The 17,913-nt window shown below is 38.8% G+C and overlaps 1 protein-coding gene across 5 annotated transcripts in view; it reads left to right on the top strand.

Moving 5' to 3' along the window:
- Window positions 1-17,913, top strand: part of SLCO5A1 (solute carrier organic anion transporter family member 5A1) — a 78,153-nt gene that overhangs the window by 16,482 nt on the left and 43,758 nt on the right. For all 5 annotated transcript variants that reach the window (XM_074552252.1, XM_074552244.1, XM_074552257.1 and 2 more), the window contains exon 3: window positions 17,441-17,573. In XM_074552252.1, the coding sequence (XP_074408353.1) occupies window positions 17,441-17,573 (133 nt within the window). The remainder of the gene's footprint in view (window positions 1-17,440; window positions 17,574-17,913) is intronic.

Below are 17,913 nucleotides of genomic sequence, written 5' to 3'. Positions count from 1 at the left end.
TTAAGTGCATAGCTTTTTGTCTTCTTAGTCTTCTGGGACTCCCCAGCTGAACATTTTTACTGCTGAGGTAATAGCTTACATGGTACATAGAATCATGGAATCATTTCCATTGGAAAAGAAAGACCTTGAAGATCACTGAGTCCAGCCTTAGCTGAGCATTGCAGTGCTAGTTTAGCATTAACTCGAATTGGATCTGGATGCTGTTTTCCCTGAGGGCTGTCCCTTAGCTTTCATCAGCAGCAGAATGTGTTTTGGTGTGATGTGCTGCCTGGAGGGGGATCTCTGACCGCGCTGCTCCGCTCCCTGTGCTGTGGGTGCCTGGTGCTGCCCTTCCCTGGTGCTGGCTTCCAGGGTTTTGTGAGTGGCGCCGAGCACACCTCTAGCTGCTGTGGCACGGCTGCCAGGGCAGGTTCGTGCCAGGTCTGCAGCTCATCTCTGTGCGCGGCTTTCTGGGATGGAGCGGGGCAGTCACGGCAGCCGGGGAGCCGGTGCCTCTCAGAACCACCCAGGGCAGCAGCCTGCACACACGGGGGTCACATCCCACCCAGCATCGGAGCCACAGGAAAGGCAGCTGCCACAGACACCTGGGTTTTTAACAACTGCCTGAAACTTTCATTCCTTTAGTCAGACACTTTCTTGAAAGGTGTCACACAGGTGTTTAGCTGAATAGCTCATGTATTTTTAGTATCTTGGAAGCGAGACTTTTTCTTCAATGTCATATTTGGAATGATGACTTCCTCATTGCACATTTTTCAGTGGAATATTTTCTTTAGAGGTTTTTTCCTCTCTATTATTGCGACTGTTTGAAACTCCCACACTGTAGCTAACAGTTACATTATGCATTGATAAGCTTCTTACACACTTGTAAATACAAATTTTCAGGGTTTTGTTGTAAGGAATTGTAATACATTATTCATAAACATGGTGCTTGTGTAGAATAGAAGCCAAATATAAAAGCCATTTGGTCTTACATAGTGTAAAGTATTGAAAATCAATGATAAAGTGATAAATGAAGAAAATATAATAGGGATTGTTCTCCCCTGATAATAGACATGCTCCCTTTCTTTCTTTTGCAGTAAGAGTTTCTTTCCCTGCATTTTGAACAGACAAGCAGACATTTCCCCAGGATGCTGCCAAATGTACCTGTTTTCCCTTGCCTCAAAAATTTCATTTTCTTTTCTTAAAACTGGGAGAATTTATATTCATGGTAAAGTGTTTGTAATCTGCTTTTGGATACTGCAATGATGAATCTGATCTAAAAAAAAAAAAATAGTGTAGAATAACCTTTGAGATTAAGTGCTCTTCTTTCACTGAGTAGCACATAGGGAGATGGATGTTACAATCCAATAAGGTATTTATTCTGATTCCAAATACATTATTCTTACAATGAAAGGTCAAAGAATTTTCATTTAGAGATGAATAGAATAGGAAGACAGAGTAATGCATTCTGTTTTTTAGAAATAGAATGAAGGTGATCCTGCAGAAATGTTAGCTGAAGAAGCTCTGTGAAGCCACAAGGCAGGATCCTACCACATATCAGTGCTAAGGGAAACCAGTGTTGACCCCCACCAGTGGGGAAGGGCTTGTTTTGTAGCCTGGCTTTTCCTTCCCCTCAGAAATAAAGCTGATGAGTCTCTGCAAAGATCAGTATCTCCACTGTCACAGGGCTGCCTGTGTGTGTGCTTTTAGCTTGGTTTTATTTTATTTATTATAAATGCAGGAGGGGGAGTAGCTCCAGTCTTTTAAGATTAAGACTTGATTGTTTGGCCTTCCTTTACCTCCTCCCTGGCCACAGATACCTGGAGTTGTATTATTTGAGTGATCAAGTCCTTGGCCTGAGGACCTCTGGGAAGCTTGGGAAGCTGTGTGGTGGTCCATGCCAGTGGAGGACTTTGGAAAGGAAATTAGACAAACCAGTCAATAGTAATAGCTAAAATAATTTAGAATCGTTGCAAATATTTTTGGTTTTTTTTTTTTTTCCTAGAAGATCTCTACAGAAGGGAAAGCTGCCTATTTTTTCTTTTCTTTTGGGTGGAATAAAGTGGCAGCTGTAAACGTAGCACATAAAACGTATGACTCAGGTGAGCTTACTGAAAAGCTAAGTGCTAAATAGCTAATTCCTATTCCACTAATCAGTGCTCTTATTTTCCATCTGAGAGTCTTCAGGATATTCCTGAAACTGGGCAATAAGGAGGAGAAGGCTGTTTTCTAATTTTGTTTCTTCCTGTGGCAATCTGAAGACATTTCATTGCTTTCTGTGGGGTTTTTTCCCTTGTGTCAAGTCGAGGAGAACATGGTGTGATCTAAGCTTTTTACTTTTCTTTTAAAACTATGCCAGGTTTTTTTAGTACATCTTCTAAGTCAGTTCTATAATTGAAACATCACATATTTTCTGTGATTTTATGGAAACAAACAAAACTACTGTGTCAAAATATTTTCTGTATGGACATTTGTAAAGGTACAACAGAAATGAATGGACGTATTCACAAAAAATGGCTAGGAAAGGCAGTGTCAGCTGTGTGCTAAATAGCCTGAAGAGAAAACCCTGGGGTAGTACCTCTGGGTTGTTCCTCCACTGGGCAAGGAGATGCATGCTGTTAGAGTTACCTACACAGTTTCACAGGTATGAAAGTGAGAAGTAACATTTCAGTTTGGTTATTCAGCTGTGTTCACTAGGAACAAGTGTCTTATTCTGCTGCTGCATCTCTGCTGGTGTTGTCACTGCACTGTTTTGATCTTTCAGTCGCTGATCTTTTCCCAACAGTTTTAGTGTTTGAAAAGCATAATGCTGTGTTACTATCATTTGTGTGTTCTGAAAGAAACATTTGCCTGAGTGGTTTATTTTATGATTACCAGATGGTGATTTAAATGCGCTTGAACCAGCAAGAGCCTTGGTTCTGTAAGCATGTCTCTGGCTCAGAAAATCTCCACAAAGCACTTACAAAGTGATGAGCAAAGTAGCTATGGTGTTTGGGAGCACAAATGGAGCAGCCATGATGTGTTTGTGAAGGGTTTACACAGTTTGGGGGTTAGAATTGGCCTCTAGGCAAGGACGTGTCACTCTGGTGTGACATGTGGGGACCTTGGGCATGCAGCAGGTGAGCTGCTTGGTGGAAAACGAAATTACCATGAGAGATCTCAAAGCTGAATTTACTGTGCCCTGTTTTCAGTGTTTTGAATCCTGTGTTCTGTGTATGAGCGTTACCATGATACACTTCATAAAAACAGCTGAAGAACTTCACCTATGTAAGAGGTTACAGGAGATGAAGGTCTGTGTTTCTCAAAAGTTCTGCAAAGACCCTTTTAAAACTTGTTTTGTTTTGTCTGAGCCATTGTGGTCTGAATATAATGTCAACATGGATGGCAGAAGAAGACTTGGGATGTTTTTAAAAATTTATTAGAGACTAGCAATGTGGATTAGGGATAGGCATGTGTCAGATGCAATTATCTGTGTATGGATATGGATCATATGGATCCAAGTATGTTCTGTTAGCATATATAAATAATTTATACAACAGTTTTAGTTCAAGGCAATGTGATAGAGAAATGTTTGTTCTTGAGGCAATTTTTTATTGTAGATTGTGTTTTTATTTGCAGAGTTTGTTAGAAGTGTGATTTAAACTGATTGAAAATTTAAAAGCCTTCTTGATAGTGTTGTATTTGATTCTTTTAATTTTCACATTATGTGCCTCTTGTACAATGACAGCCAGTCATTGTACAAGAGACAAACGGAGGCTTGCACTGCAACTTCAGATGTATGTGTTTAATAAAAGTTTGCAAGTGCTCTGTTGAAACTCTGTATGCACTGTCATAAATTAATCTCATGACAGTATATTTTCTTAAAATTATCACTACATTGGATAACAATTACAGTCAGGTATAGCATGCAGTATAGAAATGTAGTACATGCTTTATATTTGCTCTTTGGAGGAGTCCTAGTGTTTCAGTTTTTAGTGATGGACATTTTTATTTTTTGTCTATGAGCTGTAGGTTTCCACTTATGTTATGTTATGTTATGTTGGCAAATTCGTCAGTATGAATCTGAACATGTAGTTAAGGATCCAACAGTGTGTGAAGACATGTCTCTTCTGTCACATGTTGTAGAAAACTCCCAAAGAGTGGGAAGATGCCAGATCAATTTTCATTAGACTTGGAAAAGCTCTGACAGCAGCAGAGACCACTGGTAACACTTGCAATCATAGTTATTCTAAGCAACTCCAGTATTGTTCCTTGAGGACCTCCCTGTCAATCTCTCTCTCTCTCTGTCAGAATAATTTAATAACTGAGGTTAAAATTTCCCAAGGAGACTGAGGAAGTCAAGGGACCTGACTTTCAGTGAATTTCTGTGGGATTTAGGGCTCAAATGGAATTTTCTTTGCAAACATAAGATTAGAGTTTCAACAAATTGCCTTTTTTGTGATAAATTGATTGAAAGCTGTGATAGTTTGCAGATTGTGTGCATAAGTGTAATCTTCCAATTAAATCTTCTTAGTGTAAATAACTGAAAACATGTTCCCTATGAGAATGGATGCAAATGGACAAAGATACTAGAAAGAAAATGTCCCTGAGCTGCTTGAGTGAGCAAAATCTGCATCAGGTAATAAGTTTGATTTTCATTGGTACTTGATATGTTATTTCCTGAGCCTGCCTGAGCAGTATCTATGTGTCCAGTAGCAGCTCCAGGGCAGTTTCTCTGGGGTGTCCTTGCTCTTTGGTGCTCCCAGAGTCACCGTGGCAGACAGGGATGCCCAAGGGTGGCTCAGGACACCTCGAGGTTCCCTGGCTGCTGCAGCCACTGCTGAGCCACCACCCCTGCTGGGACAATCTCTGCTGAATGCTCAGCTGATGCATGTGGGAAATGGCAAAGTGCAGAGGCCAGCTCTGGCCCTGCCTTGGCAGGGTAAGGCCTTTGGAGATGTCTCACGGCAGCACAGCCAGGAAAGGAAGGTAAAGAGGCTTCTTGTCTTTTGGCATCCTTCTTTGCAAAGGATGAGGTCTGCAAAATCGACTGTGTTAGAGATGAAAAGAGAATTGGTGGGATAATTTCATGCTTTATTGGGCCAGAAAGGACTGTTATGTTCATTTACTCTGACATCTGTGTTCAGTCTGATTTCATTACAGTGTTATCCCTATCCAGAGCTCTATTTATATAAAACCATATAGCTTAAAACAGAGCACTCACAGTTAGAGAGAATCTGCCATGTCCCTAGGAATATAATAGAGTTAACTATTTTGTTAAAAAAGTTACTACCATGAGTGTGTCTAAAGTTGGCAGAAAGTCATTTCTACATAGCCTCTAGCCACTACATTTCTTATGTCTGTGAAAACATCTTTTACTGTTGAAGAATAAAAATATACTTAATAATCTGTTAGTCTAGGTAGTTGAGAAACAAAGCTGTCATGTCTAATTCTACTCACAGAAGAAAGAAAAAGCCAGAATGAATAATCTTTTTAAAAAAAATATTGCAGACTAAATGAAAGGATATTGGCATTTTTCTCTAAAATATGTCAGCTGAATAATTAAATTACCTAATTAGTGAAAGTAACTTTAGCTGATGAGAAATTTTTCAGATTTTGTAAGTCAGCCATATATGGTGTTTTGAAATAATCTTGGAAAGATCCCTGTGATATAAATAGTTTTCTGTTGGAAATGCCAACACTGCAAGTTAGTAATACTTCTATGTTTTATTAACATATCTTATTGGAACTGGGAATGAGCTGCAAATGGAGCTGTAAATCACAATGACAATTTATATCTTAAAAAGAAAGACAAATGTAGCTATGATATTACCATTTGTAATAGGAGACTCTTTTGTTAGAGTGATTTTTTTAAATCTACACATGGTTTTTAAACTACGCCTTTTAATAACACTGATAAAAATGTTCTGATGGTCTTGCTCTGACAAATTATGATACAATTTAATCTTGATCATAGAGGTATAGTGATTTACGGTTTTTTATGTAGAGAAAATTATTTGGTTTTGATCATGTTGAAATCTTTAGCTTCCACTAAATTTTTTTGATCTTTATATAGGACTACAGATTAGCATTTAAAAAATAATCTTTTTTGCTTGACTCAGAGACATAACCAAACCAAAGCAAACTAACAAAACCAAACCAAAGCAAACCATGTAAAACATATTATTTAAAATGTTAAACTAAAATATTTTTGCAATTTTTATTTTATTATTGGCCCTACATGTCAATATCTACCTTTCCTCATGAGGCATAGGTTTGTTTCTTTCAGGACCTTACTAAAGTGGTCTAAGGAAATATATTTGTAGCATCATATTTATTTATAGAATCAGTATCTGTGGTGATTTTCTGTACAAAACAAAAATAAAAATTAATCTCCTGCCTTTTGGTTTCTTACAAAACTGTGTTCACCTCTTTTTTCCGTGACACTCTGTGATCTTCATTTCATTTTCTCTGATTTTCTTGAATATCTCTAACAATTCATGTCCCTTTATCAGATTTAGGAGGATCTTTTCAGGGATCTGCAGCAGCAGCTTGGCGCTTCTGTATCCTGTTTCATGGGGCTGTGTCAGGAGTGCCAGGGTTGTTTGAGGACAATTTGGTTCTCCCTGGTGGGGCACTCATAGCTCCTTAACCATGAGGAGGGAAGTATTTGCTGGGACACTGCTTGATGACATTTTTCCGTAGCTGGGATGAAGAGATTCACTTTGATGCTACAGCAAGAAACTCATTGTCCCCAAGCAGAACATGGAGTTGCATGAGCTCTCATGTCTTACGATCCCTCTGTGGAAAACAGAGGAGGGATCCTTACTCAGAACCGAAAACTGAAGTTTTATTTCCAGAATCAAATATTTCACCATAATTTCAGCTTTGTGAAAGTGCCCAAACAATGTTGTTCCTATGAAGGTAAAGACTGTATTTTGAAGCTGTGGAGATTTTCATAAAATAGTGGTGTTGTCCTTTAGCTAAAATAAATGGTCTCTATTTATAACTGTTACACATGGATGGAAATGTTTTTCAGACTCTTTGACCTGTAATAATATATTCAATATTGTTTCAAATATGACTATACAGCTCTGCATTTCACTTTGCCAATTGCTGTATAATATATTTTTATTGAAGCTATTGCAACTTTCAGCCTTTCTGAATGTAGCAGAATAATTTTTTAGCAATACAATAGATGTTAAAACTCACAGGGTCATCTGCAAATTGCTGGAATAATGGGCTTTTGCTTACAGGCAGATTTTGCGTCAGATATGAGTAATGAAGTGTAATTACTGTTGTTTTGGTTGAAAGATGAAAATGTAAGTGCAATTTACAAAGAAAATAAGAAGAAATGCTGTGTGGCTTGCCCTTCTTTGCAGTCTGTTAGCCAGAGGTAGTGAAGGGAAAAATGATCACCAACATTTTCAATAATTAACCTGTACCTCCTAGGCAGAAACCAGTTTTTGAAAGGAAATTAATTCTGAGGGAATATGATTGAAATAATTTACCCCTTTACTTCTTTGTTCTGTTTTCTTGCTGGTGGGACAAAGCAAAAATGAATAAAATAAATATATGTGTGCTTACTATCAGCACCTAACCTTCCCTTTTAGTAGGTATTTGGTCTCTTTCTGCTCCTTCCTCACATTATGATTTCTAGGCACAAAGGAACTGGCTTTGAATAATGATGAAGTATAAAAGAATTCATGTCAAACCTGCCTCTGAAAAACAGGTATTTGTGTGCCATTAGCTGGTTTGTGCACAATAAAAGCCACATCCATAGACATTGGGTATTTAGTGTATATAGATTTTTTTTTTTTTGAGGAATTAGTACTTATTCCTGGTTCTTCTGATGGTTCATGATGGCATACCTTTAACATCTGGTTCTGTGCCTGGTAAATTTCACTGGGCTCTTCCCTGCTTTTCCTCTGGGAGGGGATGTATTCTCCCAGCTCAGAGAGATGAGAAGACCTGTTGCCTTGTACTCTTAGACTACCTGAATATGATGTAAAACAAATAAAAAACAAATCATAATACAAAACTCTGAAATACTCTTCTGGTCTAGGTTCTACTGGTCTTGAAGTTGTGGACCTTTTCAGCTGTGATTTTAAGTTTGATCTCTTTTTTTTTTCCCATTTTCTTATTTGGGATCTGCCTCTTGAGGTCCACTTGAAGGCCAAATCTCAGCTTTCACAGTTTGATATTTCTCACAGTTTAATATTTGAAGAAAAGGGGATGACATGCGAGTGAACAATCCTGCCCACTCTAGTGTAGTTAGAAATAATGCTAAAGACATGAAAATGTTTTAAGAAGCTGAGATCAACACAGTCTATAAGCACATGCCTGGGGATAATCCCTAGTGAAAATTAAATGCGTATATATAACCTCAACTGCCAAACCATTAAAAAACCCCCAAAGCCAAGCAATTAAAAGGCAGAGATCAGATATTCCCATTTGACATGACCTCATGGAAAGAATGCCAGTGAGTCAAGAGGCTGCTTTAGTATCTTAAAGATAGCCAACAGCTTCAGTGTCCTTTCAGTAGGAACACCACTGAGTGTTAGTGCAGAAGTGCCAAATCCTGCCTGCTTCAAGAGAGAAGTCACAGTGGTTCAAGAATACTCTTAATGTGAATGTTAAATTCATGACTGTGGATTTAGCTCTCAGTGTTTGAATTAATGGGAAATAATACAGTGAAATTACCTAACCAGTTATTAATTATTGTCTAACCAGTTATTGGTTAAAGGCTTTAAAAATAATTTAGAGTAGTAGCTTGCTTACAATTTAGTTAATAATAGTTATATTCAGTAGATAATTTTCTGTATGGAAATGGGCACTACTTCTATGACATTTCATTGTTTCATTCTTTGGAGTAATCAGAACTTTGGGATGCTGACAGACCAAGAATTCAGAAGGGACCAAGGAGTTACTCAGTAGGTGTTAACACAAATGGTCAGTGTCTCTGTCTAGTTGCCGTACTATTCACAAAAGAAAACATTTTTTAAGAAACATGCTCTTTTGAAAACTCACAGTTTGGGAATTCATGCCTAGTCAGCCTCTTAGGATATGTTACCTCGTGTTAATAACACAACATGCCACCATAAACGTAAAGAACTTGAAGATGTGCAGCATTTTTGAGAGCTGATTTCCAGAAAGTAACAGCCGAGAGCAGAGCTGTGCCTTCTGTTGCATCTCTTCTGACATCCTGACCCTGTTCAGCACAAGTTCTGTGTGCATCTGAGACCTAAAATTCAATAAAAGTACTTTTCCATATCAAAATTTCCTACGTTTGGAAAAAAAAAATGGGAGTTTTAAGAAAGATTAGTGTTACTTATGCATTTAAGCAGTTGTTGACACTTCTATTTAAAGAAAATTCCAAACATCTATTTAGGTTACCAATGCCTTTGACTTCATGGAGAGAATATCAGGACATCTTCATTTTCAGTTTAGGTTCTGATCATGCAAGTATAGATGCATATATCTTTGGTCACGCAAACAGTTCACTTGGGACTATCCATATGCTTGAAGTTAATTATATGTGCTTTTAGAATACCATTATCACCAGAATATTCTTGTGTTAGAATTGGTTTAAGAACTTATTAAGCTGATAAAACTTGATTTGCTTAATTATCTGATATAAGAGTTTCTTTCTGCGTGGTGTCTAAACCACACTGATAGGAAAATGCACTCAGAAATTGCAGCCATTTTCACTAATCTTTTTCAACAGATGTGTCTTTTTTATATTTGCTTGCTAACCACAAGTCATTCTTGGTAATATTATCAGCAAATGTTTATTTATAGGTGACTATAAAGAGAGAAAAGGCAGATTTTGATGAAAACTCCCAAGTAATATTTGTGTGTTCCAAGCAAAACAGATGTCTTTAAAGAATGGGACAGTCTCCAGTTGGCCCTGGAATTTCTACTTCCACAGTTCTCAGGTTTTAGGAATAAAGAAATAAAGACTCTCATTTTAAGCGCTGGAGTCATTTTCCTTGGGGCAGTCATTTCTTTAGCCAAGTATCTGTAAGGCTGAAATACCACAGTGCAAGTGTAAGCTTTTCTTAAGTCGCTTAATAAATAAAATTGAAACATATTTTATTTAATTTAACTTACAGCATTTTTAATGGAGTGGTAAGCTGGACCATTAGTTTTCTGTTCCATGGTAGGCATGTAAAATTTTGCTATAATTATGTTTCTCTATAAATTTGTCTTCCAGATCTGTGGAATCTGCTTGTTAAAATAGTGACAAATATATTCTATACAAAGATCAAGAGAGGCTACTGAAGTAGTTTTGTTGCTCTGTTTATTGTTTTGAGTGGAACACTGGATCTGAGAGACTATTAAAGTCATGTAACACTAATGCATTTTGAAAGGAAGTGATTTAAAGATGTGAACTGGACATTATTATCTGAACTGCAGTAATGCTCAAAGCATTGTTTTTTCCTGAGCAAATAACCACATTAAAGAAGGAATCCTAAAGCATGTATAGATTCGTTAGATTGTGCGTTTGTGATGAAAAGAAGGAAGTGGACTGGTTTCCTGACTTAAAAGCTTTTGAGAAGTCTGCCTGGCTTCTGCTCACATCTCAGTTTTGTGTCCTCAGGCTAAAAAGAGTAGTTAAACCTTCTGTTTTTTGGGATAGCTTCTGTGTAGTGAAATTAGACAGAATGAGGTAAATACGCCTTTATGAAAAGGAGCAATGTTTCTTTGAAAGCTCCTTTATGCTTGATCCTTGCTATCCCATAACAGTGCTGTGACATGAGAGGAACAGGGGAGAGCTGGGACCTGTTCCCCTTTGAAACCTCTGTCTATCAGCTTTGCTCTGTGCAGAAATCAAAACCTGCTCTATACCCTAGAGAAATAACAGTGCTGCTCGTTCTCCAGTGACAGCACAGTGCAGCTGTCCAAAGAAATGTCTGCTGGTAGCACTGGAGAGGATGCTATGGTACCACAGCATGGTGGTGCTTCTCTTGCTTGCAAAATTCCAGGTGGTAACCCTGCAACTGTTTTTTTAACTTATAGCCCTTTACATTTCTTGGCACATAAATACTCAAGATTATATAAAGGTCATCCTGCACTTCTGTTAAAGCTCAGTCCTCAGATTGTAAACAAGTAATCTGTAACACAGGGCTTTCCTTGCAAATTCACTCGAATGTTTTCTTTTGGTGTTCTTTTTAGTCTTCTTTGTGCTGTTCTTTCATGAGAGTGTTGTTCAGCCAGTTAGAAAACTGAATTACTGCTTCAATTAAGTAAATTACACTTCTGGATTTACTAGCCTACTTCACAACTCTAGTGGATTGATTTTGTCTTTTCCATCTCTGTTTTCCAATTGATACCCTCATGCTAATGACAGTTAAGATTTTGGAGTAAAAACTTGAAATCTACATATATAAAATGATTATGATTCTATAACCTAAAAAGTATCCTACAAAATCTATTACACTTTTCTGTTACTCTACTATTCTGACAGTAGCAAACATTCATATACATAATTGTATGCATATATAAAATATGTTTTCAGAATACACCCTGTAGCTTTTGCAGGATTTTGCAAATTCTAAACTTCCATTGAAAACAGAATAAAGGTCAAATTCTGCTTGTCTTACACATGTATGAAATGAACAGTTGTACTATGGTGATATGCTGCCAAGATTTGGACAATGGGGTCTTTCAGAAATGTTCCTCCTCCTCCAGTGATAAACTCTGTGTGGTGACATATGTGTGCACACAGAGGAGATGACAGGGACTGAGCATTATATGCCTTTGTTTTTACTTTTTTAAGAAAAGTGTGTTTTTAGAACCTGGAAGCCAGCCTGTTGTAGCTCACTAATTTGTCATTTCTGTTCCTCACAAAGTGTGACTTGTGACTTGGTACTAGCATGACTAATGTAAAGAGGCAAAGTCAGAGGGTTCACAAATGCATTTGAGGGTGCCACAGGGACATGTGCTATATATTCCCATATACAATGCCTACTGAAGATGTCTTTTGTGTAATAAGAAGAGGAAAAGGACATTCACAGTATTTTTATAACCTCTGTCCCATTGAATAAATTAGGTAGTGTAGATAGATTACAAAAAATATCTTTGGCAACAAAGTTTTTTCATGCACTTGATGTGAACCCAGATTTTCAGACCCACAAAGAATTCAGCTCATCTTACTGTAGTCAAAAAGAGTGTGCTGCAATAGGCTGTATGTAAAGTTTTCTCCTGTTGAAGAAGAATCTCTATGAACAAAGCAACAGACAATGTAATAATTTTGTCAGACATTGTCAGAATGACAGCATTCATTGCAGCATGTCCCAGGATAGCTTTTCTGTGGTGAAGAATGACATTGTTTAATCTTATTTCAGGTGGATAGGTAAATTCCTTATGTAAGACAGTTACTAATTCTCTGACTCCCCTTTTCTCTGCCATCCAGCATCTTAGCTGTGATGGCAGTTTATGGCTGAGCCTGGCTAGCAACAGCCAGCTGTGGTTTTGAAACTAGACCACCTTGCTAGTATGGTGTAGAGCCTGAGATAAGCCATGCTGAGGACATACTTAGTGAGGCAGTAAAGCTCCTCCAGTACAAAGCTTCAAGGAATTAAAGTTGCCGTGGCTAGATATCTTGGGTGAAAATAGTCACTTAACTAACTCTCTCCACACCAGGATATTTTTACTTATCTACACTTTGTGTCAGAGGTAGGGCTATGATCTGAAAGACCAGGTTTGGGAGGGCTGGGAAAGGCTGTCCCTCATCACTGAAGAGAACGTACACCCAGAGGAAGAGATGTGCTTGGTAATGGAAACTCTTAACCCCAACACCAAGATCTTTGGAGAAGAGCGAGACTTTTAAAGAATCCACAAGGTCTTTGGTCTTTGAAATTGTCTTGTTTAAAGGCCGTGTCATTTTAGTAAACCAACCTGTGCTTTCCTCTGGAGACTTAGAATCCTGCATGACAGCAGCAGCAGCATGCTACAACAGGCTTCTGGGGAAAGCTTTTGCCAGGTCCAGTCAAAGCTGGTTGTGTTGAATGTCACAAGTAGTTCTCAGACGGCTCTAAGACATCCTGAGATCAGCTCTGTTGGTTAGAGCATGGTGCTGTTAATGCCAAGGTCGTGGATTTGATCCCTGTGCTGGCTGTTCACTTAGGAACACAGGTGGCTTCCAGCTCAGAATATTCTGTGGTTCTGTGAAGTTGAGCAGGAGTGGGTGACCTGCAGATGTGCTTTCCTAGAGAGACCAATATTCACACAGAACTGTGATACAACTTGTCAGCATTGAACATGTGTGGCTAATGCAGGAAATCAGAGGGTGCAATCTGCATTCCAGTGCAACCCAATCAGAAGAGATTCAGATTGATGCTGTAGCCCATATGTACATATTAACAATGGTTTCCTCCTTTTATCTGTTGAAGATGATTTGTGGTTTGGAGTAGAGCTTTTAACTCATGGAATGTACATCACCTCTGTTTTATCATGGGAAAGGACATATTGATGCTATTTTACAACATAGCTTTTTGTGACTTAGGAATAGTAAGGCAGCTTGCAAATCTAAGCACCAGTCAAGCCTATGGCTATGAGGTTACAAGACAAATGCTGGATTTCCTTAGATGCAATTTAAAAAAATTATCTGGATACTGTGTGCCCTGCCTCAGCATCACAGTACTCCAGCATGTCCCTTGATAAAAATGTTTGTTACTTCCATTTGAAAGGTCTTGGCTGTTACATCTGTGTAAGATCCCAGATCGTGGCCTAAAGAGGGAGGACCAAAGAGTTAGCTGAAATCCCTGGCAGAAGGCTGAAAGGAGGATGCTTATGCATCATCTACATGTTTTTGAACCTTTTTCATCCAAAATCTGATGACCTAGTGTTTTGAGTGGAAAAAATTCTGAAACGGTTCTCCATAGGAATTTTTATTTGTGAAGCAGGTACAATTTTGATGATACCCTAGTTGAATCTGTTTCCAGTTTTAGTTTCCTTCCTATATCATCCAGTAATCCTGGTGGCCTACTTGGAAATCAAAAACGCCTTTATTCCTGAATATAGCTGTGAGGGCTGTGATCAGAATTTTAAGGGTCCAGGACCCCTGAGTAGCGTGCCAGGGTGACGTATGGAGTTGGTTTGCCCTTCACTTGCGCAGCAGGGTTTGAAAGTTTGGGGCAGATTCTTTCAAGTACCTAATTTTGAAATACTGAAATGTTATGCTTGCCATGCTCTGTTTAGTCTCAATTATAAGTCTAAATCAATTTCTTGCACTTAGTGTCCAATTTCTGATAGTGACCATTATTAGATGCTGAAAAAGATGCTGTATCTTAAACTGGCAATTTTACAAACTTACCTGCTGCTATTGACCAGAAATGTGGAGGCTCTGTGTTTTCTAAAGACTCAGAAAGTGATATTTTGCCTGTAAGTTATAGTAAAAACAAAGCATCTTGAAGCCTGAACAGCATATAGTAATTTTAAAATTGTCAACAGGATTTCTTCCTCTAAAGCAGAACAGTGTACAAAGTTACTTTAATCTTTATTGTGCAATGTTTCTGCTTACAAGGAAAACCCTCTGAAGTTTCCAGGTGTACAAAATACTCTGTTTGGGTAGTGATCTGAAACATAAGCAGTTGCTGCATTTTGCTGCTTTCAGTGGTGGGACTAAAGCTGAATTAATGCAGTATAAGTATTTTTTCTGAATACCAAAGTGAATGGATTAGGTCAGTCTTTTACTCCCTTTGTGTTTCCTCTCTAAAGATTTTAGAGATCTGAGTTTGCTGTAGTTGTCTGAAACAATTTTCCAAGGAAACATTTGTAGAACAAAATTTATTACTGTTTATGGGAGTGTGGAGATAGTTTTTTGTTTATTGGGGTTTTTTTTCCTCCTCATGATGTGAATTTTTGCAAATAACAGTTACTGTGGGATTTGTCTAACCACTTGCTGCTAAGGAGCAGAGTTCCAATGTCTGATGGAGCATTTTAGGCATACAGAGAATTGTTTACAATCAATCAGTGGGGAACATGGCTGGAATAAATTTAAATAGTGAACAGAGTTCTGAAAACCATTATGTGAAAAAGACTTCAGCAAAATCTATTTATTCTAAATTTCAGTTTCATAAAAACCAAAAATGTGTTTGCAAAAAAAAGACTTAAAAGTGATAAAACTGTAATCAGTGGTCTGGCAGCATTTTTCAGTATAGGCAGTTCTACCTTTTGTGGTGGCTTCTGTGATTTTTTTTCACTGCAATAAGGTTCTGTTTTTGCTTGTGAGAATGCTGCTTTTCTTCCTTCTCTTATTTCAAAGCATAAGATGGAAATGTGCAAGTTATTTTGGTTTAATCAGGCAGATTTTGTGATCCCTTTTTGCTTATTTTATTCTTGAGATATAATTTGCTGCAACAGGTAACATGGAAACTCAAGCTTTAATAACTCAGTTGTGCTTCTTCAGCTGCTTCAGTCTGGGATTCAGCATGTGTGATTAAGAATGGGACCAGAAAGAATGGAGTCTGCATATTCCTGTTGTGGACAGGGACTGGTTACTGGTCCAGTAACCATCTGGACCTAGAGAGAGAATAATCAATTCTTTCCTGTGCTGCTAGAGGATCTGCGGCAGCTGAGCAGGTGTTGCTGCGCTGGAGCCTGGGTTTTGGTGATACGTGGGCAGAGAGCAGAGACCAACCCTTCCACCCCCCTGCCTTTTTTACTTACAGCCAGACCATATGGGAAGCAGGGCAGAAGCATCTTAGAGGGAATGGGTACCACAGGATGTATTAAGGAAGGAAAGAGATATTGTAAGGGAATGGAATGGAGTGCAATAGAACAGAACATTTCAGTTGGAAGGGAACTACAATGATCATTTCATCCAGCTGCCTGACTGCTTCAGGGCTGACCAGAAACTAAAACCTGTTAACTAAGGACATTGTCCAAATGCCTCTTAAACACACTGGTAACTCTGACACCTCCCTGGAAACCTTCATGGGTGTTTGACCTCCCTCTTCATAAGGAAATGATTCCTGAAATCCAATGTAAATCTACTCTGGTGAAGCTTTGAACCATTGCCATGTGCCCTGTCACTGGATACCAGAGAGAAAAGATACAGTGAGTAAAGATCCCCTTCTCAGGAAGCTGTAGAGTAATGAGGTTGCCCTGAGGCCTCCTTTTCTCCAAACTAGAGAAGCCTCAAGTCCTTAGCTGCTCCTCACAGGTCATTCTTTCCAGCCCTCTCACCAGCTTTGTTGCCCTTATCTGGACCCACTCAAGGACCTTCACATCCTTAAATTGTGGTGCCCAGAACTGCACACAGTGCTCCAGCTGGGGCTGCCCCAGTGGGATAGTCACCTTTCCTGAGCAGCTGGTGGTTCTGTATTTGATGCACCCCAGGATGGGCTTTGTCCTGTTGGCTTCCAGGCCATACTGCTGATTCTTGCTGTGCCTGCTGCCAGCCAGCACCTCCAGATCCATTTCTGTAGAGGCTCTCCAGCCACTCCTCTCCCAGTTTATACTTTTGCTTGATATTAGTCTGTCCCAGCTGCAGAATCTGGTGTTTTGACATGTTAAACTTCATGCCATTGATCACTGTCCAGTGTTCCAGTCTGTGTAGATCCCTCTGCAGAGGCTCTTGTTCCTCCAAAGAGTCAGCAGCACCTCTGAGTTTGGGATCATCAGCAAATGTGCTAATGGTGGGTTTAACTCCTGCCTGCAGGTTGTTGGTAAATGTATTGACCAGAACTGGCCCTAGAATTGATCCCTGGGGAACACCACTGTGACCAGTGGCCCCATTTGAGCTCTGCCCTTCAGCCAGTTCTTCCCAGCACAGCCTGCAGCCACTCCTCCCACAGCTGGACAAGTTGTCCTGAAGGGTGCTGTGGGGGACAGAATCAAAAGTATTCCTAAAGTACAGAAAAGCCACATTCATCACCTTTTCTTCATCTGTTGGGTGGGTGATCTTACCATAGAAAGATAACAAGTTACTTAAATAGCACTTTCCTTTTGTGAACCTGTGTTCTTTCAATCTCTGAAATAGGAATATTTGATTTCTTAAAATTGACCATTCTTTTATAGACAATATTAGACTGATGGTAACTAAATTAGAATGTTGTACCTTCTAATTTAGAATGCATATTCTCTTTGATTACAGTTTTTATTCTTTGCTTTTCTGTTTCTCTACCATTAGTTAGACTTTTAAAAAAAATGTATGTTAAATAATTTTGATTTGATTTAAAGGAAATGTTGCCAAATAGGAAAAATTTTATGCAAGTCAGGTATGCTTTCCATCCAGAATACCAAAATAATGTATACTTGCATAATTTGACTGAAAATGTACAGAAAGCAGTAATCTTACTAATATGTCACTTAGGCAGAAGTTGCTGACTTGGTTGCAAAAAAGATTCCTTCAAGTTTTAGTGTGCAAAACTTCTTCTTTAAAGAAGCATCATTTATTTTGTGGTTTCATGTGTGAATAAATAATGAAACATTTATTTTGTTGATCTGTGACTCTCACCTTTTATTTCCTCAGCCATCATGTATGTAATGGGAGCACTTGGACCTGCAGCTGGATACTTATTAGGAGGACTCCTTATTGGTTTCTATGTTGATCCTAGGACAACTGTGTATATTGACCAGAGCGATCCCCGATTCATTGGGAACTGGTAAGGATCAAGCATTTTTCAAAACTATTCTCTCAGCTGCCCATAGGGAATTAAGACAGGTTGGAAGATTTTATGCCTTGAGGATTTGTTTAAGGTTTTATCCCTTGAGGATTTGTTTAAGGTTGTAGAAGGAGGCTGAGGAAGATGTTTCTGTTGATTACTACACACTAACCTCTGACAGAGAGGAAAGGTTTGCCGCAGGAGTGCACAGGAACAGTGCATGGAAAGTCCCCTATGTTTGGCTGTTCAGGACTGTCCCTGACCACAGTGGGCACTGACTGACAGTGCTCATCACAGGGATGGCAGGGCAGGGTATTGGTGTTGCAGGAAGCCATGGATG

This window comes from Zonotrichia albicollis, chromosome 1 (genome assembly GCF_047830755.1).
Source record: "Zonotrichia albicollis isolate bZonAlb1 chromosome 1, bZonAlb1.hap1, whole genome shotgun sequence".
In the NCBI taxonomy this organism is placed as follows: domain Eukaryota; kingdom Metazoa; phylum Chordata; class Aves; order Passeriformes; family Passerellidae; genus Zonotrichia; species Zonotrichia albicollis.
Note: the sequence above shows the minus strand (reverse complement) of the source record. Positions and strands in the feature narration are given on the sequence as shown.